Source organism: Lates calcarifer, linkage group LG10, assembly GCF_001640805.2.
Source record: "Lates calcarifer isolate ASB-BC8 linkage group LG10, TLL_Latcal_v3, whole genome shotgun sequence".
In the NCBI taxonomy this organism is placed as follows: Eukaryota; Metazoa; Chordata; class Actinopteri; family Centropomidae; genus Lates; species Lates calcarifer.
In genome coordinates, this window is record NC_066842.1 from 25,411,894 (window position 1) to 25,439,722 (window position 27,829).

The 27,829-nt window shown below is 42.1% G+C and overlaps 1 protein-coding gene across 1 annotated transcript; it reads left to right on the forward strand.

Moving 5' to 3' along the window:
* Positions 1-445: 445 nt before the first annotated feature.
* Positions 446-27,655, forward strand: sntb2 (syntrophin, beta 2). Its single transcript, XM_018703628.2, is given in 8 exon segments — positions 446-1,087; positions 1,089-1,461; positions 17,259-17,478; positions 18,563-18,773; positions 20,508-20,650; positions 21,180-21,376; positions 23,044-23,234; positions 24,615-27,655. Coding segments are annotated over 8 exon segments (1,785 nt in total). The 5' UTR covers positions 446-730; the 3' UTR covers positions 24,708-27,655.
* The last annotated feature ends 174 nt before the right edge of the window (positions 27,656-27,829 follow it).

The following is a 27,829-nucleotide window of genomic DNA, read 5'->3' on the forward strand; positions in this document are numbered from 1 at the left end:
TTCCCCTCGGATTCCCCTCAAAATCTTATCTTATCTCAGACTGATGCAGCTCAGTCCTGTTTCTGTCCGTCTCTAACATGAGCCCAGTGATCCAACGACAGATAGCGATAGCTAATAATATTGATAAACAATAAAATCTCACCTGTAGCAGTTTTAACTTGAGTGACATGAATTGGTATCCATCACACACCACCTCTAAAACTATGAGTGTGTACTGTAAGATATTTTCACCAGTTTTCTGAAAATTAGGGGAGAACTCACCTTTCACATTTAGTGACTGATCGGCTAAAGGAAAACCAGCCAGCCTTGGATAATGTAAGTGTATACATAAAATACGCACACATAATTTCTGGGAGATGCAATTTTTGTAGTTGTTTTTGGTTGGTCTTGAGCGTTGCATTTTATTTTGAAAGGCTTGCAGGGCTGTTGTGTTATTTAGTTGTCTCTAACTTCACAGTGGAAGTCGGGCGGCTTTAGAGCTTGAACTCAACAACAAGCCCTCTCAGGCTGGCCCATCACAGCCAGTTGTACTTTTCTGTTTCCTTTCCCTCTTTTTTTGGGACTGGTGTTTTTTTTCTCTCCCTCTCTCCTGCACTCAGTGTGGGTGGGTGTGTCGATGCGGGCCAGTGTAGCCTAGTCGCTGCTTGTGCGCACTCTGAAAAAGAGGAAAAAGTTGATGATGAGTTTAGTGTGAAAGCGGCCCGCCTCTGAGCAGGCTAACCGTCCAGGAATGGCAGTTTGGACCAGAGCGGACAAAAACGGTCAGCTGGACCTCCTGCTCCGGGACCGCTGGATCCGAGTGGCCGCCGAACTCACCCGGGAAACGCTGACTTTAACGGCCGAGGCGGAGGCGACCGGACAGGGGGGCAACCACTGGGACTACAGCAACTCTTCGGCGGGCCTGCGAAATGGCATGTCGAACGGAAACGACCCGGGATCGAGTCCGGGGAACCCCGGCCGCGGTCCATCTTCGAGTCAAGACCAACTCCAGAGCCAGAACCACGGGGTTCGGGGGCGCAGCTCCAGCCCGGGGCGCGGGGTTGGCAGCCGGGGTCAGTACGACGGCAACTACGGTTTGAACAGCCCTGGGAAAGTACCCGAATAACGGCACAAACTCTGACTTTGGAAGTCCCAGCTCGAGCTACGGTAGTCCCGGGTCCAGCTTCGGGTCGAGGCAGGGCGACTTCCCCGTTAGTCTGGACGGGTCATCGGAGGCTGTGCGGAAAGTTCGAGTTGTCAAACAGGAGTCTGGCGGGCTGGGGATCAGTATCAAGGGGGGGCGCGAGAACCGAATGCCCATCCTCATTTCCAAGATCTTCCCGGGGCTCGCCGCCGACCAGAGCCGGGCTCTCCGGGTGGGCGACGCGATCCTGTCGGTGAACGGGAACGACCTCCGAGAGGCGACGCACGACCTGGCGGTCCAGGCGCTGAAGAAGGCAGGGAAAGAAGTGACGTTGGAGGGTAAGTTGGCCAACGCGAGAGCGGGGATTTGCACAAGGCCGAGATTAGACTCCTGTGGTCTGGGTACACACCTCTGCGCACTAGCCCGTTTCCCATGGGTGTCAGTTTGTTGGAGAAGGCATGGCGCTTATTGTTCGCCACAGATCTTAGAAGTGAACGTGGAGCAGATTTTCATACAGAGACTAAATCATAAAAACACATTAAATACAATAATAGTTTAAGGTGTGTTTAAGTGTTATTCTAACAGGACAGTTCACTCACCAGCACATTGGTCCTTTTTAAATAGAGGGCCATCACAAATACTCCACACATGTTCTGCTGGTTGTAACTAAAAAAAGTATGTCTACAACACATTATGATGAAACTGACATTAAACAAACAGACTGTCAGTCCCAGTTGATCCACGGCCAGGAGGAGGATCAGGGTTTGAATAATATCAGCAGAACAGAAAGCCTTTGATTAGTGTAAACAGCAAAGTAACCACAGCTGTGGTCACAGTCAGAGTTAGACACATTATGCTCTGTGTATTTGAATCACTGTGGACTGATAAAGATAAGAGGTCACTCTAAACATGAGAAGATGAGATTTGTCTCTGTGTGACTACAGTGATACTGACCTGGACAGAGACAGAGAGAGAGAGAGAGAGAGAGAGAGAGAGAGAGAGAGAGAGAGAGAGAGGGGAAAACCATGGAAGGTGAAGTCAGTGTGAAGTGAAACCAAACCTCCACAATATCATACACATCCGTGCAGGAAGACACAACCTCCATACTTTTTTATAACTCATGTAAATCACAAAATGATCATGCAATTTAAAGTGAGGACGAGCTGTATCTGTAAATATCACACACCGCCCCTGTTTTAGCCAACTGCTGTGTTAGGCGATTCATTTGGTCCAATCATGATTGATTCATCAGGCCTGCTGTAAAGGTTAGCCTGTTTTATTTAGCTCAAGATGAATAATAAAGTAAAACATAAACATAAACAAAACTGAGTTAATGAACTGAACCCTGGCTCAAAATTAAGTTGGATTTGGCGAATCTTTACGCCCCCACTGTCAATTATTGAATTCAAAAAGATAAAAGTTTGACTCATTTTTCAAAATATGCACTGGATGAAATGTTCATGAGATTTATGTACCGACATAAAAACATTTGATTCATTTTTGAGTGTCACAAATTTAAGAAGCAATATCTGTATAATGAAAATGCAGTATAACTTTAACTGCTGATACAGGACAAACTGTGGAATTAACATTTATACGGTCTTTTAGAGTTTAATAAACCAGTTATTCATCTTGAATTGAACCTGTTTCAATAATCAGTAATTACTTCTGTATTAAAGCACTGAATCAAATGTCACTGTGTAACGTGAAAAGAGGTTGTTCACAGTGCCAGAATCAAGACAGAATTATGAGCTAACACTGCAGCTCTACTGAGCTTTTCAGCTGTTTTGGCTTTATCCTGTTATAGTTTATAGTTTTCGATTAAAGCAATAAACTGAATTTACTTACTGCAACAAAGGACCTCCCCTCCTGTCCGCTCGGTGCCAGTGTCTTTGTAGGACCTCAGGTGTATTGTCTGTTGCCAGGTGTTCTGGGGTCGGCCTCTCAGGTGTCCTTTAAAAACCGTGCGACTGATGTTGTTCTGCTCTCTTCAGATGACACGCCTGATCCATTTCCATCACCTGTTCATGATGATGGTGGCCATTTTGTTGTCTTTGCACCAGCCAAGTGGATGTAGGTTGAGGATGAAAATATTGGCAGTGTTTGTGTAGGCTCTTTGTGTGGACAGTTGAGCCGGAGACCGCTCTCTGTCATTCAGATCTGTACGTCAGGGCGGACAGGACACAGCTCTGGTACAGTCTCAGCTCTGTGTTGGTGCTGAACTGGGCTGACTTCCAGACGTTACTTAGCTTTTGTAAGGTGTATCTGGCCCTGCTGAGTCAAACTGCATTTATACACTTACAAAACACCAGCTGGTATCATCTGATATAAGAGGTAGGTCACTGACCTGGGTTTTGTCTACAAGAATGCTTATCAGTGCATCACATGTGCACACACATACAAGCTCAAAGTTTTTAGGTGTGCTGACAATCATTCCAGAAAACTATCCACAGTCAAAAGCCCTCCACACCTACTAAACTTAAGATGGAAGAACCGTACTACATACGAATGAATGCATAGTGTTGCTTGCTGTAAGTAGAACAATGTGTTAGTTAGGCGATAGCTAACAGCCTCATTATGGGACTGAGTGGAGCTCCATGGAGATGTGCTCTGATACTAAACTGTGCTGATGTAGAACTGTTCAATCTTTAGAAAAGTGGAAAAAGAGTGAATTGGGGGGAGAGCGGCCTCAGAGCCCTGGGGGTTTGGAAACTTTAGGCCAGGAACAGCTAAATGCAGTGTTTAATGGTTTGGAATGAACGCGGGATGAATACTGACGAGCAGGAATTGTAGGAACTGATCAATGTGTGACACATTTCCACTCAAGTCAGAATGAGGCCTGTTTTATTCCTCCCAAATAAAGTGGAGTGTGGATAGGTTCTTTAAGCTCTGTGTAAAAATGCCATCAACATCAGGATATGATCTGATCCAGAACATTGTGTAGTTACACTCTGCCACTGTTTTCTTCAGCTCGTTGAAGGGAATGCACAGAATTGTTTTTGTCGAACGGGGGAATAAGTATCATTTCAAAACCGCTGGTTGAATTTGGCCTTTTGTTAGTGACATCAGTATATATAAAAAAAAAAACTTCACCAGCAACCCTCACAAACAGCAGGATGTGCCGCCTCCTGCCACAGCCGCAGTCCAGACATCGGCCTCTGTTTGGAGGAATGTATCAGTTGCTTGTCACTGTTTGTCAGTTTGACAGGCAGTGAGCTGTGTTGTTTGTGGACCGGCTCTTCCTCCCAGTTTCCCTCTTGTCTCTGCTCGGCTCTCACCTGCTCCGAGAAAGAAGAGGCAGTCAGTCAGAACGAGGCCTCGGTTTCCAGACCGCTGTGCCGTGTACACAATACATAAACCCCCAGATATTCTCACAATTAGCTTAGGTGCCCCACATTCCTGACCTCCGCTTGCATGTGTGTATTTAGGGCAAAGGTCAACAGTGGCGGCTCCGTGATTCATGCTGCTCCACCGCAAACTTCCAGTGATTTTTCCTCCTGGTGCTGCATGAGGGAGGAGAGAGTAAAACAACACATCTGTGACTGTGGTGGATGTAATCGAAGGGTAGAGTCGTGTTTTTTAATAAGACTTGTGACCATTAACATCTGCCTGTGGCCTGACATCATTTGTCTTTTTTACACTGCAAATCAACTCACTGATCTCAATCATGTGTTGTTTTTAGAGCCACAAGTTATATCTTGTTTCAGGAGAATTCAGTCCTATTTGTTTTTATCCAAGATCAAGTCAAGCAACATTTGCGCAAGATTATTCAAGATATTCTGTGCATGTTGACAAGTTAGCAATGTGGGTTGGGTGTTGACACATTAATAACTAATACATATGTTAAGAGAAACTAGATGTCTTTGTGTATCACAAAGGGTTTAGAGCACAGCACTTATCTATATTTCTGTATTAATTATAGATCAAGTGACTGTGTAATGAAAGGTGTTGCATTGCACAGCTTTTTAGTTAGTTAGTCTTTCAGCTCATTGTTTTGGTTTTCTGGCCCACAGTTCTCAAATCAGTCAGTTTTTTTTTTTTTTTTTTAGTCTTTTTAAAAGATTCAGATATATTTTACAGGAGTTTTCTGGAAAGTGAAAGTGCCATTTTCTTGTATTGTGGTCATGTAGGCTGTCATCTTGATGCTCCTTGTCAGAGTTAGGGTTTGTTGCTTTATGGGGGGGGGGGGTCTCACTCTCCAATCGGCCATAGGAATAATAATAACAAATGAGCTCTTCTTAAACTGCCCCATTAACACATGACGTACATATCCCAGATGTGACACGCTGCTGGTTAATCCCCCTCCCCTCACCAGCTGACTGACAGATATAATATCCCATATGTCCAAATGATTAGTTGAAATTTGCTGCAGCGGTCCCGCGTGTCTTATCGGGTTAGCCTGCTGGTTGGTGGCGCAGGAGAGGAGGAGGAGGAGGAGGAGGAGGAGGAGGAGGAGGAGGAGAAGGAGGAGGAGGAGGAGGAGGATGAGTCCTTTGTGTGAGTAATTGGAGGAATAAAAACAGCACATACCAGACACAGAGGCTATTGATGAAACGGGGACAGGCCTGACGAAGAACAGTTCTTTTTCTTTTGTTCTGAGGCCGAAACTGGCCGAGCGTCCGTTCACTGTGTTGGTTGGTGTCCTCTCAGGGTGAGATCTGCCACGCAGCATGAGTCTGCACAGCCTGAAATAGGCCACGCCAGTTCTGTCTCAGTATGAACTCCACCACCCCTGGTATCAAGAGAATGACGAGGGAACTTCTGCAACGTCACAGAAATGTGAATTAGGTGCCTTTGCATCATATGAATAGAAGCCTCATGGCATTGACTGATGCCAGGTGAGTAGTACAGCACAGTACAGATACAGATTAGATCCTCATGAAATATCTTTTAAAGTAATCAAATAGTGTATGCGATCATCTTGTCTTAAAAATATATTTTCCCTTTTTACCTATACCTGGTAGTAAATAATGTATAATGCCCCTAAAAGCTGTTTGCTAACTGCCATTAAACAACAGAAGAAGAGGGTTAATGTGTCACTACCAGGTGCCAGTAAAATGCGTGTTACCTGTGAGACAAGACGTCACTGTACAAACAGAGGAAACATGCAAAGCCAAAGGTTACTACAGCTGTGAAAAACTTCAAGAGGTTTCATGACTCTGTACTGAGTAGAAAGCAGTCTGAGTGAAAACTGTTCACAGTGGCTTCTGTGAATCATCCAGAACCACCACAACATTATTTCTGTGCAGAGACGTTGCTGTTCAGTTTCACTGCTTTGAGAAGAATTGACCTCAACAATGTTGGGGTTGTCAGTAAAAGCAAATATCTGAACATCTCTGAAATATCTGCACAGCTTGATGTTACTGTAGATATGATTGTAATTCAGATTAACTGGGCCTTTAAAGCTGCATTCATCAGTGACTGTGTAATTTGAAAAAAGCCAGTTGCAGTAACAAAGCCACAGAGATTTATCAGTAAATCTGCAGTTCCCCTCATCTCTGTGAAGCATTTTAGCACATTTCACTTCACTGTTGTGGTTTCATGTGTTTCCACAAACTCATTGTTCATTATTTTCCCAGTACTAAACAGTTTAGAGATGGAGTCAGTAACTAACGGCGAGGTGAGGAAAGTTGAACATTTAGAAGCTAAAGAGACAGATCATGTCAGGTGGAGACCAAACCAAAGCTAAAAGGGTGAGGGTGAATGTTCTTTCTGGAAACACAACTTCAAATGAATGCTAATATTATTCAGTGTGTTTCATATGTTTGTAATGTTCAGCAGAACAATGGATTCATTCTGCTTTGAAACAGAAAATTGTTTAGTTGGTATTAACCCTCTAAAATCTATCAAATGCATGAACATACCAGAAGAACATTGTTTATGTGGCTTAAATAGTTCATACGATGTAGATGCTAATGCTAAAGATAACTAATTTGCAACCTTACATCGTAAAATAATAGAAGAAATGTATTACTTGATAAAACCTGCTCTGCTCCCTCCTGCATCGCTCCACTTGGAACAGCCTCTAAGCTGCGATTGGCCTGTTGACTCTCTATGTCAGGTCTTTTGACCCTAGTCCCAACATCCTGGAGGTTTGTCTTTTTATTTGTGTAACTGACTCACAAGACTCAGCTGCTCTGCAAATCTCCACCGCAGCAGAAAGCATCCAGCAACTGCTGCTGAACCAGCGTCAGTCTGTGCCCTCACTGCCAACATGACGGGTTGACATGTGTAATCTTTAACAGTCACTACACTACAGAATGATGAATGTGATTATTTCTGTTTCTAATCTGCTTCAAAAGTTAGCTCACATATTCAAATACGCTTTTAGGCCGTACGCTGACCTTTAAAAAACTGACTTATGTAATTTCATAAATGTTACAGTGGTGTTGCAGATGAACACACTCATGTGTTTACACTTCAGCTGCTTGATTTCCCAAAGGTTTTTTCTCTGAGCCAGGTTAGAGGACAACAAAGAGGAGGGGGCAGGTGTGACTCTGTGTTTGATGGATCGAGGGAATACTTTTTCTTGTTATGATCTGTGTGTGAGAGAGAAGGATAGTTTGTCCACAGTAGTGTAATATTCTCCAGTGACTAATTTAGAGAGCTCCAGGTCAATATTGTTGCCCTGATTCTTTCTTTGAATCAAATTGTATTAAGTAACTCTGGTATTTTTGAACCTGGGCTTTATTTCTGGGTGTAAATGATTGAGAGGGACAAATATCTTTGGAAGCAGTGCAGTATTGAGCAAGAACAGTGAGCCTGAACACTAAGAACAGCTGCTGCAGTGTAATCCAACTGTGTAACAACATTATGGATAGGATTCTTGTAGAGATAGAGCTTTTTATTGTGACTGTTTGACTGTCAGTGGTAGGAGAAGTACTGAGATCCTTAACATGCAATAACACAAACTAAGTAACAGATGGAGGTTGTGGTATTTCAGCAGCTCCTGTGTTCTGCTCGGTAAAATTCCTGTTTTTGTCAATGGAGTCTGGTAGTGATATATAGTGATGTTTCTGGTCAAACAAAAAGGATCTTACTCTTTAATAAAAAGGTCTGTCTCTGTATGTACGCTACATTTAAAGGCATCCTGTTGTGGTGCACTTCTATAAAACTATGAAATGGCTTTATAACGCGCAGTATATTCTAGACAGACAGGTAACATGGGGGCAGGGAGCAGTACGACATGACATGATACCCATCTTAACCAGTAGATCACAGGGATGTCTTTAATATATATGTGTGTGTGTGTGTGTATATATATATATATATATATGTGTGTGTGTGTGTGTGTGTGTGTGTATTATTTATTTTTTTTTTTTTTTGGGGGGGGGGGGGTTGAAAAACCATTTATAGGAAAAATAACCTAATGGAAAGTCTGTTTTTGGCTAAGCCTGTGTATTAAGTACTGGACAAATCACACTGATGTAAAAATCCTGTAAATCCAACAGAACAATAATGCAGTCCTGCTCACTAACATGCAACGCTGCCTTCAACAGCCTAATGAAACTGGAGATATTAAAGAGATAACTACCACAGCTAAGCAAAATCTCTACATGATGTATCAAGGTTTTTCCCCAAACCATAGTCTCCAGTTGTTTGATATGTGTGGATATTCAGAGAGCCTCCCATCATCTCCACTGTAACTGAAACACTGACATTCAGTCAGAGAGGAGATGAGGAAACAGAGGCATGGTTTTTAACACAGAGTGACTCTGTTCACATTGCTCACTGACTCTTACTGTCAGTTGGATTATCATTAATGGATCACGCTGTTGACTCACTGACAACACTGTGCGTTAGGAAACATTTAAATGTAATAAGTGCTGGATTTGTGTTAAACGCACCGTAGTGGGCTCCTGGTTTATATCAGTAAACCTTTCTCTATCTAAACTGGCAAAGTGTCTTATTTCACACTGACGCATTGAGCAGTCAGATACATTTTAGAAAAGGAAGGGGTGAAGGTACACACATGGTCCAGCTGCACAGGAGTCCTCTCTGGACTCAGACTGCTTTATTGACATCTCACTCTCCTGTTACCTTTAGTGCATCTATTTAGGGTGGAGCAAATGATACTCTCATTATTTTTGTATGTCCACTGAGTCAATCACATCACATCAGTTCCTCCTTCAACCAGAGTAGAGGTCTAATCAGCCAAAATGAGAGAAGCCTGTTGGGGAGTAAAGGGCCTTTATATGTAGCAGTATGAAAAATATTCAAACAAAGCCCATTTCTTTTTTGAATGAGGTGTGTGGGCACAACTGTCATACACAGGGTGTGGGATGTTTTGATATGTCGCTGTAGGAAAAGAAGAAGACCGTTGAGGTTGTGGATGTTTGTACAGAGGTTTCAGTCCTGGTTTCAGAATCATTACACCCTTGTTTAACTGTAATATCAGCTCATAGATAATGAAGAAACTGAACTATATGACAAAGTGACCTGCTATAGAAATGTTCAGATGTGTTGTTGTGAATGTATTTGGACATAGCGTAGTGGAGGGGGGAACCACTAATACACACATTTAGACGCAAACACACACACATGCTGGAGCTGCATTCTGACACATTGTTCTCATTATGTTTCTGGCAGAAACTTTCTGAGGGAAGATTTTGAGGGAAGGGGGAGAAAGAGAGGGTGAAAGAGGGAGCGCACAAGATTAAGAAGGAAAAACAGAAACTTTATGAGAGGTGTGGGAATGGGGAAAAGAGACAGATGAAGACGAGGAGGGAGCGGGGGGGACAGTAAGAGAGGGGCAGAAAGACAGAGGACTGAAGATAAAAAGATGGGGAGACAAGGATGGAGGACAAGAGTGTGAAGGAGGGATTGAGAGAAAAAAAAACTGAGTTAGGAGAGTAAGAGAGGAATGAGAGAATAGCGAGTGAGGAGAGAGGAGCGGGCCAAACCACAGGGGAATTTCTGGGCAGTTTTAGGGGAAAAATACAGAGGCCAGGGTCTGACTGCCTGACTCGCTGCTCTGTAAGCTATTATACTGTTATTTTGGCCTTGCTATAGGATGATTACTTGTGTGTGTGTGTGAGAGGAGGGTGATTTGAAGGCGGGTAGTTTTACGGGTAGCTTTGCGGCACAGCTAACGCCACAACCAAATATGTGTCAAGTCAGACTCTTCTGCCTTTTGCACTCCTCCTCCTCCTCCTCTTCCTCTTCTAAATGTTGTCCTCTTTTCCCTCCGTCCATCCTCTTCCCTGTTTTCCTTTTCCCTCGGTTGCTCCAGGCAGCGAGGTGTGAAGGGAGGCAGATGAACCAGCCTCATGGGGTGTTGGTTAGCATCTCTGGGGAATCTCCCGTACACAGATTAATGTAGATGCATACACAGAGGCAAAAATGTGTGAACATACACATTCACACACACACACACACACACACACACACACATGCTCAGAGCTGGTAGTCCTCTGTGGACAGGCCTAATTAGAAGCAGAAGTGGAGCTGAGTGACAGGCCCGACAGAGCTAATGAGTTCTTTTAACAGCACCAAATGAGAGACAGACAGATGGACAGACAGAAAAACAGACGTGCGATGCAGGCAGAAATGAAAGAGAAAACTGTTTTATCTGAGAGAGGCAGACTGTGGAGAGGAGGGGTTATTGGTTCTGGCATGAGAAACTGTGGAAAAATGACAATGAAAAAATAAAATCTGTATTATTCTAAGTGTGGGGTTGATTCGTAATTTGAAACAGGACTTTGCGTTTGAGGCAGTTGAGCAAGAAAAATACAAGACCTGCAAAACAAGCATGTTCAAAAAACACAGATTATGCCACACAACTTTGGACTGTGACCATCAAGTGCTTCAACTCAGGAGAGCACAGACGTCCAGTGTGATAATCAGCTTCTGCACAGAGAGAGCAGAACAGTCTGCAGACTGTTGACATCAGCCTGATACGTGATGACAGCTGTTTAACCAGTGTGAGCTACCTGACAGGTAGACAGACACAACAAAGAGGAGGCAGGACACTGCTCAGCTTCAGCTCTTATAATCTAAATACATCATCAACAAAGACTGAGAGCTCACTTCAGTTTTCACAGTCTCTCTTCAGTCTGTCCCTCCTGCAGATGCCTCCAAGATTATCTATGAGAAACTGTGGTCAGAGCCAACTACACATCACTAAATAAAAATGAGAACTGATTAAATTAATATGATATATTGTCCAGGCCAAGGATTAGGTATCAAACCTCAGTACATTTTTGTTACCAGTCAGAATGTCTGAGTATCAGAAACATAAAGCTGGCTCTGACTGGTCACAGTTGTCCCGTCTCAGAATAGTTTCACCATGTGTCATACAACTGGACTGCATTTATAAAGTTTGCTATCCAAAATATTTCCACGCTCTGCTCCTCAGATGCTTCGTTGTTGTGATTATCTGATCAGTATGGCTTTGCTCACTGTTATCCTCCTTCATTTTTATCAGTTAGCTTAGTTTACTGCTGGCTCAGTGGGGCATGGACGCTGGTTCTAAGAACGCCCTCCATTGTAATTTGAATATTTAATTTTCTCTCATGTTTGAATGTGGAATTAAAGGTGGTCGCCCCTACTCTCTACAGTGAACTGTAATCACTCTGATGATCCTCTGACTTTTCATCAGCTCAACGTTTAAGATCCTACCCTGACATTCCCATCAGCCTCAGCTGTACTTTGTGTTACTGCATGCCAACATGGTAGAAGATGGTGAACATGGTCAGTATGTAAGCACCGCCGTGTCTGAAGTAAAGCTTCACAGAGTCTCTTGTATGGCTGTTTGTTAAGAGATGATCACAAACTATTGTCCAGAAATTACACAGTTAGATATTTTCTTCCCATCGTTCAGCCTTATATTTTACCAACATTCAGTACCAAAACCTCAGGAATAGAAACAGCACCAGAATCACTATATTGTAAACAATATCCAGCCTTATTGTCACGTACCATCTTCAGATATAGCGTGTTTATAGTGTGCTAGTTTGAAACATTTAGAAGTCATGGGGGCCTCCTACAGTTTTATACATGAGTTAGTATATCCAAAACCAAATTGTTGACAATAGTAATGATGAGGTGAACGTGTAAGAGCACAATGGATGAAGCTGGCTGTCGTGTTTGTAGCATGTCAGCTGTTAAAAGAGGCTACATCCCATGACGATGGGTTTGATTTCTGTGGCCACATCAAAGACTGCCATCGCTCCCAGCCCTTTCATTTCAACCCAACAGGAAAACATGAATAGAAGCAGATGTACAGTGGTCCACTCTGCCAACAAATTACACAACAGAGCATTCATAAGCTTCACCACTGCAGAGGTTTTTCACAACCAGGATTCAAGAAATGTCGGTTGAGAAGATATCTGACCACAAAACCTGAAAGATGTGACAAGAAAAATTAAACACAATAAAAGATCACAGAGCCAGAGTAACAGAGAGACAGACTGATCAGCTCCATTGTCGTTCTGTGTTTGCTAAAGATGATTTTCTTATTATCACATGTGCTGGTGATTTTAGCTTGGAGTTTTCTCTTTGGTTATTTCCTATGTCTACTCGTCAGATCTCTGTTAACTAACTCACATGTAATGCTCCCAGTATGACAGCATGTTATTTATTAAAAAAGTAATTCCTCTGAAACCAGTGTATCAGGTTGAAATCCAGCCAGCGGCTCTCAGGGAGGTGGCTTGTCTACTTGTCATCAACCAATCAAACGCAAGACGTCTGTGTGACCTCTCCTCAGGCCAGAATATAGTTCAACACAAGACAACACAATGAAGTGTGATTTGATACTTGTATAATAGGCTTTTGATTTTTACAGGGTCATACCCATCATAAGATAAAAGTCTGTAGGTTTTAAGTTTGTCAAGTTTGTCCAGAGAACATGATCAGCAGCACCTTTAATCTGGCGTCACCTTGTTACTTCCAGCTTCTGTTGCTGTTCTTGGTATTGGAAGAGCTTTGTCTTCTGGTCATCATAGGTAGCCAGAGAAATACTCAGACTTTTTTATTGCTCAGTCATAATGATCATAACCTGCTAATAAGGCAGCGCTTTCACTTCCAGTTTTACAGGGAATAACCATCATTGTGAAACTGTCCTCCACTGCTGGGAAACAAACTCTCATATTTTTGTTACTCATTTAAAGGCTTGTTCTGTAAACAGTATCATGTGCAGCATTTAGTCTGACTGTATTTTTTAAAGCAGAGTGTGACACTTCATATTTACATATACCATGACTCTTTTCTCCTCCACAGGTTATAGGGTAACGAGAAGTATCGCATTCAGACATTTTGTTTTAAACCTTTTTTAATTTTTATGCAGAGCTGCTAGCCCACCTGCCATCTTTGCACATCTCAGGCCTCAGTATGTGGGGAGTTAATTTTGCTGCACTGGCGTTCCTCAGGCCACCACTCTGGGTCCTTTTATTTGAGTTTTTCTTGCTGTATCATCACTTTTTTTTTCCCTTCCTTTGACGATGATACTGAATTTCTTTCTCAGCTTTTACACTCAGGTTCAGGCATGCCTGTCTTCATGACATCTCCAGGTGGATTTCTGCCCACTGTGTGTGACTCAGGCGTGATTTACCTGGAAAATCTCACTCTGAAACAGTCAGTAATGAAAAGACCTCACTGCCTTCTGCCTGACCAGAAAATATAATCATGTTACCAGACAGACATGCAAGGCCATTTCATGATCTATGCTATAATGGTCCCATGGTCCACTGTGGACCTACTGTTCTTACTTCAAAAACTAAACTAAGATGTAATTTATTCAGATTTAACCATGTAATCATAAACTCCACCGTAGATTTAATGTCGTTGCATTTACTCGCTGTGCCTCTGCTGCCTTACTGGGATAAGAAGCTCATGTTACTACGAGACAGCTGCATTTTCAGCAAACAGCCTCATTGTCTCGCCTCAGTTCAGCTCTGCTCACAAACTGTCTCCATCGTATGAGGATAGAGTAACAATAACCTAGTGTATGGACAGGGCAGTGGGGACATGCACTGAGGCAGATGGATGGTGCATATAGACGTGATACAGACTCAGATCAGACATTTCCTCCCCTCATTTTAACAGCAATTAGAAGTTTAGCCTTAGTTCCTGTAGGTTCCTGTGCATCCTGTGGTTTCTCTGTAGGTGGGGAGAATAAACAAGTCACACCATTATTCATTAAAACCAACATATGTGTGTGTGAATGGTAGAAGCATACTAGGCTGCTGTAGGTAGTTAGAGCCATACAGAGAATAGTGGCAATTATTGTGAATAAGAAGGAACACACACCTTCAATTTCATAAACGTGGATGATGTTACACTCATAGTTTCAGTTGAATATGTCATCTATGTCCAACAAACGCAACATCCCTGTGACTAATATTTGGCTAAATATTCCTTAGAAGAAGAATCAGCTAAATTCTAACAAATAATTTCCAAAATAGAAAATACAAAACTACAAAAATTCTATCTGATTTTAGGAGTTAACATTCTTTGTTTTTTGTCAGCAGTATTCACTCCCAGCTGTGACATGATTATTTATTTTCTTCTGTAAACTGTGTCCCTTCTTTGGTCATGGTTGCGATGGTATTATTTGTAGCTTTGCCATTAGCAGTGAACTTCTGCAGGATTTCCCCTGCTATTATAAGGCTACAGTGCAGCAGCCAGGTCATTTTTGGCTCCACCTAAGCTGCATTAATGTAACTATCTAAAAGACATGCCCCAGATCTAATGGTTGTAATTGGTCTCTAGTGGACTTGCAGCTTTCAGTTTTTCTTTCAGTTTATTTATTATCTGCTCTAGCTTTTCCAAATATTTGCACACAGATATAATTATTATGATTATAATAATGGTCCAAGATTATGTGGAGTTCCATATTTTTAATTGAAAGATGTACAAATTTTCTTAGTGCAGGATCCCCACCCCACCAAATATGTTCACCTCAGTCTTCCACAAACTTAAGGAGAACACAGAGGCCTGAAGCTCAGATACTCCAGTGATAGTGAGCTGTTCTTCTGCTATTCGAAGATATAAACATGAACAACCACAGGGAGCCCCAAGTCTGTGGACGGAAAATATCTCAGCTGAACATCTCTGCGCCAAATCTGATCACTAGTCTGAGAGTGAAGCTTTGCAGCAGAGACGTCCTCCTCCATACGACCCTCAGACAGATACATGAGCAGTCAGGAAGGCCCCGCCCCCCCAAATCTCACTGCAGTTTGCAGAAATGATCCCAGACCTTGTTGGTATGGGTGGTGTGGTTAGGAGGACCGGTGAAATGAGGTTAGATTTCCTGGCTTGTTGCCTCAGCGTTACTACCAGCCCTGCCCTTTATTATGAGTCATACATAGCGTAATGTACACACAAGCATGCAGGGACTCATGCACTGTGCAGCTCCCTCTGCATCTGCGGCTTTGGCATTGTTAATTCCACAGCTCTCACTGAGCTCATTTTCGAGTCAAACACAGGCACAGGCTGGAGACTTGATCATATATTTCTCTAACTCTCCTGTGTACACACACACACACACACACACTTTCACAAAGCTATTACAGTCTACATTCAAGAATGACCTCACCTCTTGAGAGTCTCATCTCAGGTTTCATAAAGAGCAGACCGACCCAATGGTCCAAGACACACACATTCCCAGACGCTCAGTTTTTGTCTCTTTCATTTCTCATATTCACTCACAGAGAGGCTGAGAGCGCACACACTGAAGGAAACCCTGAGGAGGGGTAAAAATGGTCATGTCATGTACAAGGGAAGATAATAGTGAGAGCATGTGACTGTGTGCCAGAGATGTATGAGGCTGCGGGACCAAATTTGGAAGGTGGATTCACCACGCTGGAGCACAAGTCATTCTTTTACAAACATTTGACCTGCCAAGCTCACAGCTGCACGGCCAAGTCAACTCGTGTTTTTCTTTTATTATTATTTCATACAGGGGACCATTATGTCCTTTTAAGACATGCTGGACGATAGAAGGAACTGTGCACGTTCTAAGTTCTTGGCTGGAATATGGTCAGTGTCCTTTTCATTTGGAAAATATAGAGTTATTAGTGATTAGATATGTTTAAACTTCAGGTTGGACAAAAGCTCAATCTCTCTCCCAGACCACAGCTTTCTCCAACCATGTTTAAAAAGTCTTACCCTCACTGGGCCCACAAGTGTATTTAAAAGCAGATTAAATGCTGACTTCTCTCAGAAAACATCCCCGAGTGTTTCCTTATGGCCCCGTTTATGGCCGGCAACACCATATATCCTGAGTGACTGGATGTTATTGGGTGTTCTTCCACAGATGGTCAAATTATCAACACACCATTGGCTCCAGGTCTGTGACATTCAGCAGCTGTCTTGCTTTGGCTCAGCCTATGGTTTGCTTTAGCCTGACAAACTACAACAAACTCATGTGTTTAAAGTATCTGTGGATCTCATGTATTTGTAAAGGACTTTACTCAGTTTGGCTAGTTAAGAGGAGGATTGTTGATACTTAGGGAAATCCTAAGGGAATAATTTGTGGCCCCTTTCTCCATTTTTCTATGTGAAGACGTACATCTAGCATGGAAAAGATTATGGCACATTGCAGCTTTACAAAATTTCAGATCAACATTTAGGCAGCAGACAAATCCATGGACCAGCTAACAAACAGCACTGCAGCTCTATGGAGCATTTTAACTTTTTAATTCCTTTTTGTTTTACAGCACAATCGCTGTATGGTTCAGTCTCACAGCTGTCATCAGCCCCTGTAGGCAGCTGTGCTAACTGTACCTTCCCAACACTCAGAATCACAGACAGGCAAAATTAGTAACTACTTTATGAAGAAAGTCAAACACTTAGCAGATTAACAGCCAGATATTTCCCTCAAGAGATGGTAGAGACCAAAACAAGGTTAAAAGGAAATGTAGCTCCAAATGAATGCTAATGTTGCTGTTTGCCACACTGGATGTGTAAATAAGCTTCTGCTCACTAACACAATAATCACACACAGTTTATAAGATGATGATATGTCAGTGTTGTATTTTCAGCTCGTTCTGATTCCTCCCAAGTGGCCAGAAAATCATTTGTTGCTGCTCTAAACTTCAAGCCTCCGACAAATAAACTAGGAGCCATTTAATCCTGCCACCTTGTGTCGGATGTACGCTGGTTGATATTTATGCTCTCCTCTCTTCCTCCACAGTGAAGTACATCCGTGAGGTTTCCCCGCTCTTCAAGAAGCCGTCCCTTGTGGCCGACCTGCCCTGGGACGGTGTCCGCCCACAGTCGCCCAGCTACAGCGGCAGCGAGGACTCCGGCTCGCCCAAACACAGCAGCGCCTCCTCGTCCAAAGACAGAAAGGTCATCAGCCTGAGGATGTGCTTCATCAGCAGAAATCTCACCATGCCAGATCTGGAGAACAGGTCTGTAATGAGACTTCTCAGTGTTTTGTGTGTGTGTGTGTTTTAGGGAAATAGCTGAGTATGTGGGAGTGTAGGTGTGGTTGTGAGTGTGTTTTTTTTTTTTTCCTGTGTTCAGCTTCTGTTCATTAGATTGGAATGTTTGAGATAATGAGCGTGACAAAAATGATCTTTGTGGTTGTGGATATTAAATAGATGATGATCCAAAAGATTAAGAAAGATTAGGGAATAAATATGAAGAGCACCCAGCAACAAGTAGAGCTGTTAACAAAGCAATAGCAGGACTTCATGATAGGACATTGCAAACATTGCTACAACAGGTGTGTGGTATTAAATTGCAGTATGTCAACCTCATATACTGTGCATCTGTTGTGATCAGTGTGATCGGTTGAGATGTTATCATTGTTCCTCTTTTTTTTGTGCAGTTTGTCTGTCTGCCATGTGCTGTCACAGTTTTCCAGCAATGTTCAATAATATAGCGTGTTTTTTTTTTTTTTTCAGTACACCTCAGTTTGAACACAAGCTGCATCATAAAACACACACAGCACCATATCCTGCTATAATCATGTTTCCGTTTCCTCAGTCAAAACTCCTCAGTGATAGTTCTTCTTGTAGCTAATGCAGAATGAGTTTTCATGGTGCAGAACTGGAAACTTGTTGGTAAAATCTTTAATATATATTAATTCCATAAGAAAAGGGGAAAAAGATAGCAGTGACTAAATTAATGAAGATAAACTTTTCATTCACCTTTTTGTTACATTCACGCAACCTGTTCAGTGCCACTCACACCAAATGAAGGCATTTCTGAGTAACTTCTGAAAATAATATCTGGCAGCACTGTCATGTTCTTCACACACTTCTGAAGTTATTGTGTGAATTTGAATTTACTATGATTTTCTTTCATTGGTCAAAGACATTGTTGAAGCTCCAGGGAGATTAGATAGAAAAATGATGAGTTTGGTCCCAAACCCAGAGCTCATTCTGACCATATCACACACACTCTCTGTCATGAGGTGTTTACATCACTCTGTCTGCTCTGTTCCCTGGTCCGCTGATGAAACTGATAAATCTCCTCACTGCCGCTCAGACTGCTGGAGCTCCACTCTCCAGACGGCCAGCACACGGTGGTGCTGCGCTGTAAAGACGGCCCCACTGCCAACTCCTGGTTCACTGCCATCCACACCAACATCGCCGCTCTGCTGCCTCAGACCCTGGCTCACATCAACGCCTACCTGGGGGCCTCGTCCTCCACCTCCACACACCCCCACCTCAAACACATCGGGTGGTTGGCTGAGCAGGTATTTTCAACTTTGTTTAACAGCAGCATGCCATATTATACATGTGATACTTGGGTCTCTGGATCACATGACAAGGAAGGTAATAATTCTCTTAAAATATTCCCTAAATAAACAAAATACTAACAAACCATAATTGTGCATTGACATAAAACTGATTAATATTTCTGTAAATTAACAGAATAACTATAATTCACAATTAAAATGAGTTTGCATTGTTTTTTTTAAAAAAAAGTTCAATTGCTCAAAATAGGAATGAAAATAAGGTATAAGCCAATATCTATATCTATAGATAGAGGTAGATATAAATATAGATAGATAGAGATATAGATAGAAGCTTGCAAAATGAATGTCTGACCACAGATTTCCACAGTAAAAGAATAGCTGTGCATTCAGGAGATATGTTTATTTGTTTTCTTGAATAGATGAGAACATAGATGCCACTCTCATGTCTGTGTGCTAATTATAAAGCTAGAGCTAGCTTAGCCAAAACACTGGAGGCAGGAGGAAACAGCCAGCCAGGCTCTGTCCAAATGGAAAAAAAAAAAAACCCTGCGCACCCCAATGAACACAAGTGTCATTTGTTTAATGTGTGTGACAATTCGTTGTTTTACAGACGGTTATTTGCTGGAACTTTTTCTTGACCAGTGACTTCCTGGAGCATCTGCTGGGGACAGAGCAAGGGTAGCTGTTTCCCCTGTTCCCTATCTTTATGCTAAGCTAGGTCCCTGCTGGCTCCAGTTTATAGCATACAGACATGAGAGTGATATCAATCTTCTCTAGTTCTTATTCTTCCCAAAATGTGGAACTATTCTTTTAAAGAGACAATGGTTGCTAGTGGTAGATGAAGGAAGATGGAAATGGCATCAGTGGTTTTTCAGCTACGTTTGTTACAGTACCTGTTTCACGACTCCTATGTCACTGTGTGTACCCAGACCTCAAACACACAGGCTGGCATCTCTGCTCTAACCTCATATCTGCAGCAGCACACAGGAAGAGCGTGTTTCTTTGAACCAGCTTCAGTCCTAAATGTAAACATGTCTACTGAAAAGCAAACCAGGGCTAATCTGAGTTCACATCCTCCACTCTGATTAATCTCTTTTCACTTTGATGAAGTGTTGACTCCAGGTCGTGTTGAATGTGTGGATGTGTTGCTCTGTTTATCCTGACCAGGCTCAAACAGGAAGCACCGATGGAAATTTCCGTTGTATTAGTGTTTCCTGTAGAATCCACCTACTCACCACAGTTGCACTCACAAACACACACACTGTCTGCTTCAATGTCATCGCTTTTCACTTGAACTTCACCAGCACTCAGCCATGACTCAGACAAACACACGCTGCCCTAGTTTTTACAGTTCACAGTGCTCTCACAAATTCAGGTCAGTGTAACTCCTCTCCAGCTGCACGCGATCCAACCACATCAGTTTACCTGTACCAGTTTACCTGTACCAGCAAAGTGTCTAATTGGTCCAGAATTCAGTCTGCAACTTGACAAAGACCCTAAACATACAGCTAGAGTCCTGCAGCAGATGGTCTGACCCCCACAAAACCCTGATCTCATCATCATGGAGTCAGTCTGCGATCACATGAAGAGACAGCATGAATCCACAGAGGAACTGTGGAACAACCTACTGTACCCCGCCGAGCGTCTTGAAAAACTGAGCGTCAGGGAAACTGGATGTACAGTATGGCTGCCTTTGACCTGTGACCTCTCCTCCTGCCTCTCCTCCTTCAGGTCCAGCTGGAAGGTGGACGGCAGCAGTACAGGCCGGTGGTCATGGCGCTGACGGAGAAGGACATCCTGCTGTTTGAATCCGTGCCCTGGAGCAGAGAGTCCTGGTCCATGCCTCTGCTTACACACCCACTGCTGGCCACCAGGTAAAGACAGCACACAGGAGGATGACTCAGTCCAAGCCTTCGTCACTGGTCCATTTGTCATCATTGTAAAATGGTTTTATCATTTCTTTCTTTTTACATTAAAATGCATTTGGACGAGACATTTTAGCCAGCACACTGTTGACTCCCTGCAGAGTATCCATAAATATTTAAGTTAAGTTCTGTTCATTAACTTTTACCTGCTGCTCAGCAAACTGTAATTTATGGTAAGTACCTGGAGGTTACTCAAATTAAAGTCAAAGTGAGAAATGTATGCTGGGTTATGGTAAGGTCAGTGGTAACCTGTTAAATGTGGGAGGACAGCGGTTTAGCTCTGTTAATGTGAGAAATGAAACTGCAACTGTGAAGAGGTTCTTTTCTTTTTTATGCTGGAAACTTCAGCAGGGAACTCCCACCTGTAAAAACACAAAGAATAACAACATAAATGTCAACACCCAGTACATCCTATTTGGAAATGACACAAACTGGACCAGTAAACGTTGTGACCAGCAAAGTGTCTTCCTCTGTCCAGACTGGTTCACTCTGGCAGTGCGCGGGGATCTCCGGCCCAGGGCTCAGACCTGGCATTCGCCACTCGGACGGGCACAGGGCGGGGCATCGAGTCCCACGTCTTTCGGGTGGAGACCCACTGGGATCTGTCCTCGTGGACGCGAGCCCTCGTGCAGGGGGCTCACGCTGCCGCCGAGCTCATCAAAGAAGTCTCTATCGGTGAGTGTGGCTGTGTGTGCTACGGCTGATTAGTCTGCAGGAAGAGTTTTCATTATTATTCATTCTATAAACAGTACTGCAGACTCTAGGTTGTAGTATTGTTATACTGAATGACATAATGTTCTAATATTTTAGATATTATTATATTGATTATGGCTGAAAAATGAGCCAAATGTATCAACATTATGAAGCTCTGGCGTGACATCCAGAAGTACAAAGTAGCAAAGTACATTTACTCAAGCACTGCATCAAAATACCATTCAGCAATACAGTACTTGTACTTAATATGAATTTAATTTATGTAATTTAATGTAACCTGATACCTCTTCTCCTTTACATTTCGGAGGGAAATATTGTACTCGATCTGTAAGCTGTCGTTACTCCACCTAGCTACAATATTTAAATGCTGATTACGCACGAATGGATCAGTAATAATAAAAAAAAATGATAAAATGTTAGTATCATATTAAATATTAATGTAATAATATGACACTGACAGGATAGGGCTGCAGTTTAAAGAATACTTTCACTTTTGATGTTTTGTGCTGATGGTAGTTTGATGCTTAAATGAGATTTTAAATGCAGGCATGTTGACTTTACTTATTACTGTGTACAGAGCCATAATGAGACAAAAAATACATGTGCTGATATTAAGTCTAATAATTGACCTTGTTAGGTCATAACACCCAGCTCTTGTCCATACTTTATTATGTAGCGTAGACCAATGATCTCAGTAATACCACAGCTTTGACTTAGCACATCGATCACGTACAGCACTGGATGGATTTGGGTGACTGTGTGTGTTTTTGTTTTGTTCTTGTTTTGTTGTGGTTTTGTTCTTTTTTTACACACTGTGGGTGTGGGTTGTGTCAGTACACACAGGGTAGCAGCAGTGTGGGAGAGTGTGTAAGAAGACCATCAGTCAGAGGATGTGGGTTCACCTTGTCCATGAAAGTTTTCTAGAGAAAATATTTGTCCACAAACTAAATCTGTAACAAAACCTGTATATGGTTTGTACATGAGTATTTGTAAAGGTCTTTAAATGCCCGAGCACTGTGACTGTAACAGGAAGCTCCTGACAGTAACTGGCTCACTTGCAGGGCGCAGAAAGAGCAGCTCTGTGGAGGAAAAGCAGAAGTGGGAGCCAGCAGAGGGGAATGTTTCCACTCTGTGCAGAATAATAGTTGGCTGCTGGAACAGCACTGGAAAGCCTCTGCCTTTTTTTTTTTTTCTCCTTCCCTGTCCTGCTGCTACACAAACACACAGTTGTGCAGGAACATTCAGGCCAGTCAGGTTACAGTCATACACATGGAAATGCTCTCAGATCAAATGACATCACAGGCTGGAATTTACACAGAGGAACAGTTTAATTAAGGTGCTGTAGATGAACTTTGTCTTAGGAAGTTATTCTGATTATTGTTATATTAAGAGACATATTTGTGTTATTGTAGGAAGTTAACAACATCCCCATCAGACATTAAGAGGAACACATTTAGTCTGCTGTAAATATGTGGTACCACCTCAGGCTGATGAAAGTTAGTTTTCTGCTGATAAGTGTATGCGCTGTACACATATTACTCACCCTCTACCCACACTTGCCCTCACCCCCGCTCACCTATTCTCACGCTCTGCTCAAGCTCTGCTCTCTCACCCCCCCCCTCCTCCAGGTTGCACGTTGAACAGGCAGGATGTCCGGCTGACGCTGCACTATGAGAAGGGCTTCACTGTGACGAGAGAGCCGGCCGACCCAGCAGGTGGCGCCGTGCTCTACAGATACCCCTACGAGAAGCTCAAAATGTCCGCTGACGACGGAATACGCAACCTTTACCTTGACTTTGGGGGTCCAGAGGGAGAGATGGTAGGTTATACAGCCGTGGGAATACTGTAATACCACAGACTGCCTCAGAAGCTGTATGTTGAAACCTAACATGAGCAGCAGAGCATTCGTAGCCTCGTACTTTTGCGACGTAAACTAATTGGATGTGAAAAAAAGTGGTATAAAACCTGCTGCCTGAAGACCAATAAAGAAGATTGTTTGGGGAAAAAAGACGACAATTCAGGTTCTCCTGCATCAGTTTTGATCCTTCTGTTTTTTTAAATCATACGCGAGTCTGACAGTGTAAAGTTTTCTTGCAAACACAGTGGCTTTAAAGAGCAGCATAACCTCTTGTTTTAGCTTGAGCCATGTCCCGCTCACACATTCAAACACTGTTTTCAAATTCACAGCCCCCCTCTCTTGTAAAGTTGATGTATGTGTATATGTGTGGGGGTGTAACGATTCTGAAACTGAGACCAAAACGGTGATATAAACTTTCACAGTCTCGTATCACAACACGTCGGTTCTTGAGGCCATACTTTCTTCTTATGGACATTCACAAATCAGACCACACATTTACTAATGCTCACATTTGCATTTTTATGTAATTAATTAATTGTTTATTTGAGTGAGCTTACAAGAAACAATAATAATAATAATCCTAATTAAAGTGCACACTTCCACACATTCAGTTATAATGGATACAGAGTCCTCTGTCTTAGCTGCATATTCTATAAATCTCACCAAAACAAAGGTCTCCACTTTAAAGAAGAAAGAACTTCATTAATCCTGATTAATCCTTTTGCCTTTATATATTTCCCTACTTCAACTGTCAGTGGTTAAGTACCAGTTCTGAATTGAGACCCTTGAAGTTTCTGCAGAGTAATCATCTTTAATTTGAATATAGTTTCTAAGCTTTGGCTTTTTGTAAATTTCCTGTTTACACTTATACAGATTGAAATACATTTCACAACTTTCCACATAAATTTGCAAGTAGTATTACTGCATTAGGACCAGCACAGAATCAAAGCTCTGCACGCCTCTCAGAGCTGATGACTGTTTTCCTGTATTTTGATTGGAGGGATTTTCTCAGGTTGAAGTAATGTGACAAAAGAATGCTAAAATTTGTGGTGTTGTCTTGTGCTCCTCACAGCTGAAGTACAATGGAAACATAAATGTTTTTCAGGTCTAGAGAAAATGAACACTACAGACTGGGACCAGACTCAGCTCATAGTTTAATAAAGTGGCTGTACATGTAATTTACTAATTCAGAAAGTTAACAGATGGAAGGAATGTAACAACAGAGAAATTAAAAGAGAACAGGTGTGAGCCAACATACTGAAAATGAAGGCAGTCAGATATCTGTATCTATTCTTTTTTTACCCTTTCCTCCCTCATTTCTTCCATCCTTTCATCCTCCAGATTTTTGACCTCCATTCTGGTCCAAAGCCGGTGGTGTTTGTCCTCCACTCCTTCCTGTCAGCCAAGCTTACTCGTATGGGCCTGCTGACGTGAAGCGACGGACAGCAGCAGCAGCAGCAGTAGTGTGGATTAGAGGATGGGGCCCAGGCGCAGCGTGGAGGGGGAGGACGCCCCCTGAAGTGCTGATAGTGGGGGTTAACTTGTTATGTTTTTTATTTTTTTTCCAGTTTCTCCATTCACAGCTGAAGTTAGGCCTGAGACGGCACTGCAGGGAAGATTTAACCCAGGAGTTGTATTGTTGATTGTCTCAAAAATGTGCCTTCTCTTCCAACTTCTCCTCGGCCTCTTGCAGTCATTTGTATTGTAAGATCTGGTGAAAGGAGGTGGCACTTTGCTTGAAGTCAGTTACAATACACAAAAAATAGCTATTAACAATCTCACAACATTCCATGTGATTACTTATTAAGTTTCATTACAATTATACATTATTATGTTTTTTAAAAAGTGCACTTCAAGCAGTGTTACTAAAACTATTGAGGAAAGGAAGGATTTTTTAGACAATTAATACACAGCCAGGCACAGATTGGTAAATGCTCCCTGTTTTTACTCTATGCCTATCATTCCACGACAGCCTTCTAATGTACTTTGGGCTCTTTTTAATGTATTTGTTTGTGTTTGTGTTGACATGTGAGTGCTGTTATAGAGTCAGAATGCAGTTAATTGAGCAGAGATTGTGTGAATGAAGAAAGGTTTCTGTGTGTGTGTGTGCGTGTGTGTGTGTGAGGGAGTGTGTGTGTGTGCGTCTCTACTACATGTTTCTGTTGGCTTGATAGTGTGCCTGCTGTCTGACAGACTCACCTTTTAGCACATTATCCCAAACTACTGTTGTAATCAGGATTGCCAACTGTGCCTTTTTGCATGTAGTCAAAGACAACTCTTTGTAATTTTTCCTTTTATTTCACACAATAAGAGAATTTTAAGCTTTCAACATGCACAAGCAATAGTGTTACTCTTATAGTGTAAACGATATTACTTGGTTTTTATGTCATTTGTTTTTTTTTTTTAAGTGTATATCTCATGATAGCATGACTTCCTGACATTGAACTCTGTATCAGATGATGATAAATGACATGACCGTGTGTTACCTCCTTCACCTACACTACCATGTCGTCTCCTGTCGCAAATGTCGCTGTTATCTCACTCCACTTTTCTTGACATTACTTGTCTCCTGTTAGTATTCTATGCATCATTTCTCTGGCCAAGGACTGTTTAACTGGTTTGTTTTAAGGTGGGCCATCACATGACAGAGGTACAGAGGTGTTTTTAATAAGTGTAACAGCCAATATATCTAACATACAAAAAGAGTTAAAATAATAGGAAATTGGCTGAAATGGAAAAGAATGAAAGCCAACCTCTAGCAGGAAAGAAATTCTGCTGCATTTAGACAAGGTACGTCAGAGGAAACAGGTAAGAAGAATTTAGTTCTAGCCATATTCTCACTGTTAACATCCCTGAGAAATGCAAAAAGGAAAAAAAAGTCAAATAGAATGCACATAGTAGGCTAAAGTACCCTACTCTGGATTATACATGTTGCTTACTTATTATTTATCATGACCAATGATGTAATTCTTTCCAAATGTCTAAAAAAGGTGTTTGATCAGCTCTGTTTCTGCTCTGCAGCCAGCAAGGGACCAACATCAGGGACCTCTGGAGCTTGCTTAGATTTGAGAATATTTTAAGTCTGTTAAGTTTGCAAGTAGAAGTGACAGTGAGGGATGTTTGGTTTTATCTTTCACTTAAGTTGATTATGGATCCTGGTGTTTCCAGTGTTCATTCAGTGCTTGCTTCACCAGTGTAGTGGTCCATATTGATTTAATGTGATGACAAATAAGAAAGTTCCATCCATTGATGAGGGCAGTGAGATACAGTCAAAAGCTCTGACAAAAAGCTTGAAAATGGACCAAAAGTTAGAGGTTATTTGGTGAACTGCTTCTCCCAAAGTCTTTAATTCTGTTATTAAACCTGATTTGAACTAAAATCTCATTACAGACCTGAAGGTTTCTGTCAAAACAGCCATTCATCTGTTTCACACTCAGTTTTAGCCGCATTAGATAAAATAATTACAATCCCCCTCCCTTCAGTTCATCTGTCCAGTCCAGTGCCTGTATTGAGACTTGACTCATTAATGGGTTCAACATGACTGTGAGGGACATGTTGCTAAAGTTAGCCTTCAGTAGAGCGTCTGTTCCTTTAAACCTCTAACAATGTACCATTGTATCCTCTGACCTTGTAACACAGGAAACCCTTGAATAAGGAACACAGTCACCTGTCTGAAGGACTCTGATGTCCTTGTGATGGTCTGAAAAACTTTTTTGGTTAGCTTCATGAAAGCAGATATGTGTTATTGTGTAGCTCCTAAAGCTAGACAGCTTTTTCAGGCTGTGATTAATGAGTGGCTGTGTTGAAGGACAAGCAGACTTTGCTTCGTTTAATGTGGGAGGTTTGAGATATATTTGGCCTGAAACAAAGTCTTCTTCTTGCAACATTTGAAGCAATAGTGAAGTGTGCTGTTCCATCTTCCTAATTTCCCACACCGCTTTTTTATTTTCTATCAGTCATGTTTCTCTAACCTGCTGCACAGATGTGATTGTCTGAACTTAGTCAACCTTCAACAAACTACAGGCCGTCCCTCTTTGAGCTTGATGCACTAATCTATCAAACCCCTTTAAACCTGTGAATGTACACCTCTTCTCTTCTGAGTGATTTTTTCTTCTCTTTTCTCTTTATTTCTGAAATCGTGGCTATCCTGTCTATGCAAAGCAATGCTTCAAAGAAGGGGTTTTTGAACCAAAGGTAATATCTGTGGCAGCTTGCGTCCAACACAATCATTAAACTGAAAAGTTACAAGAGGATTAAGTGCTGCTGCAACAACCTGTCATATGCAAAGTATTTTAGACTTCCTTCCAATAAACAGTATACAATGTATAATAGCAATGTAATAATCTCATGTAAATACCCACCAATAAAACTGTTACAAACGACATCAGTACAGTTGCGTTGTTTGTTATGTTTATTCTGTAAAGAAGACAATATTTACTTGATTGCATTCATGTGGGCGAACTACTTCTAAAGCACCAATATGGCCACTAGGTGGTGACAGACATGTATCCGTGAGGCAGCTGCTATTGTTGTTATGTCAAGTTTGTCAAGTCACA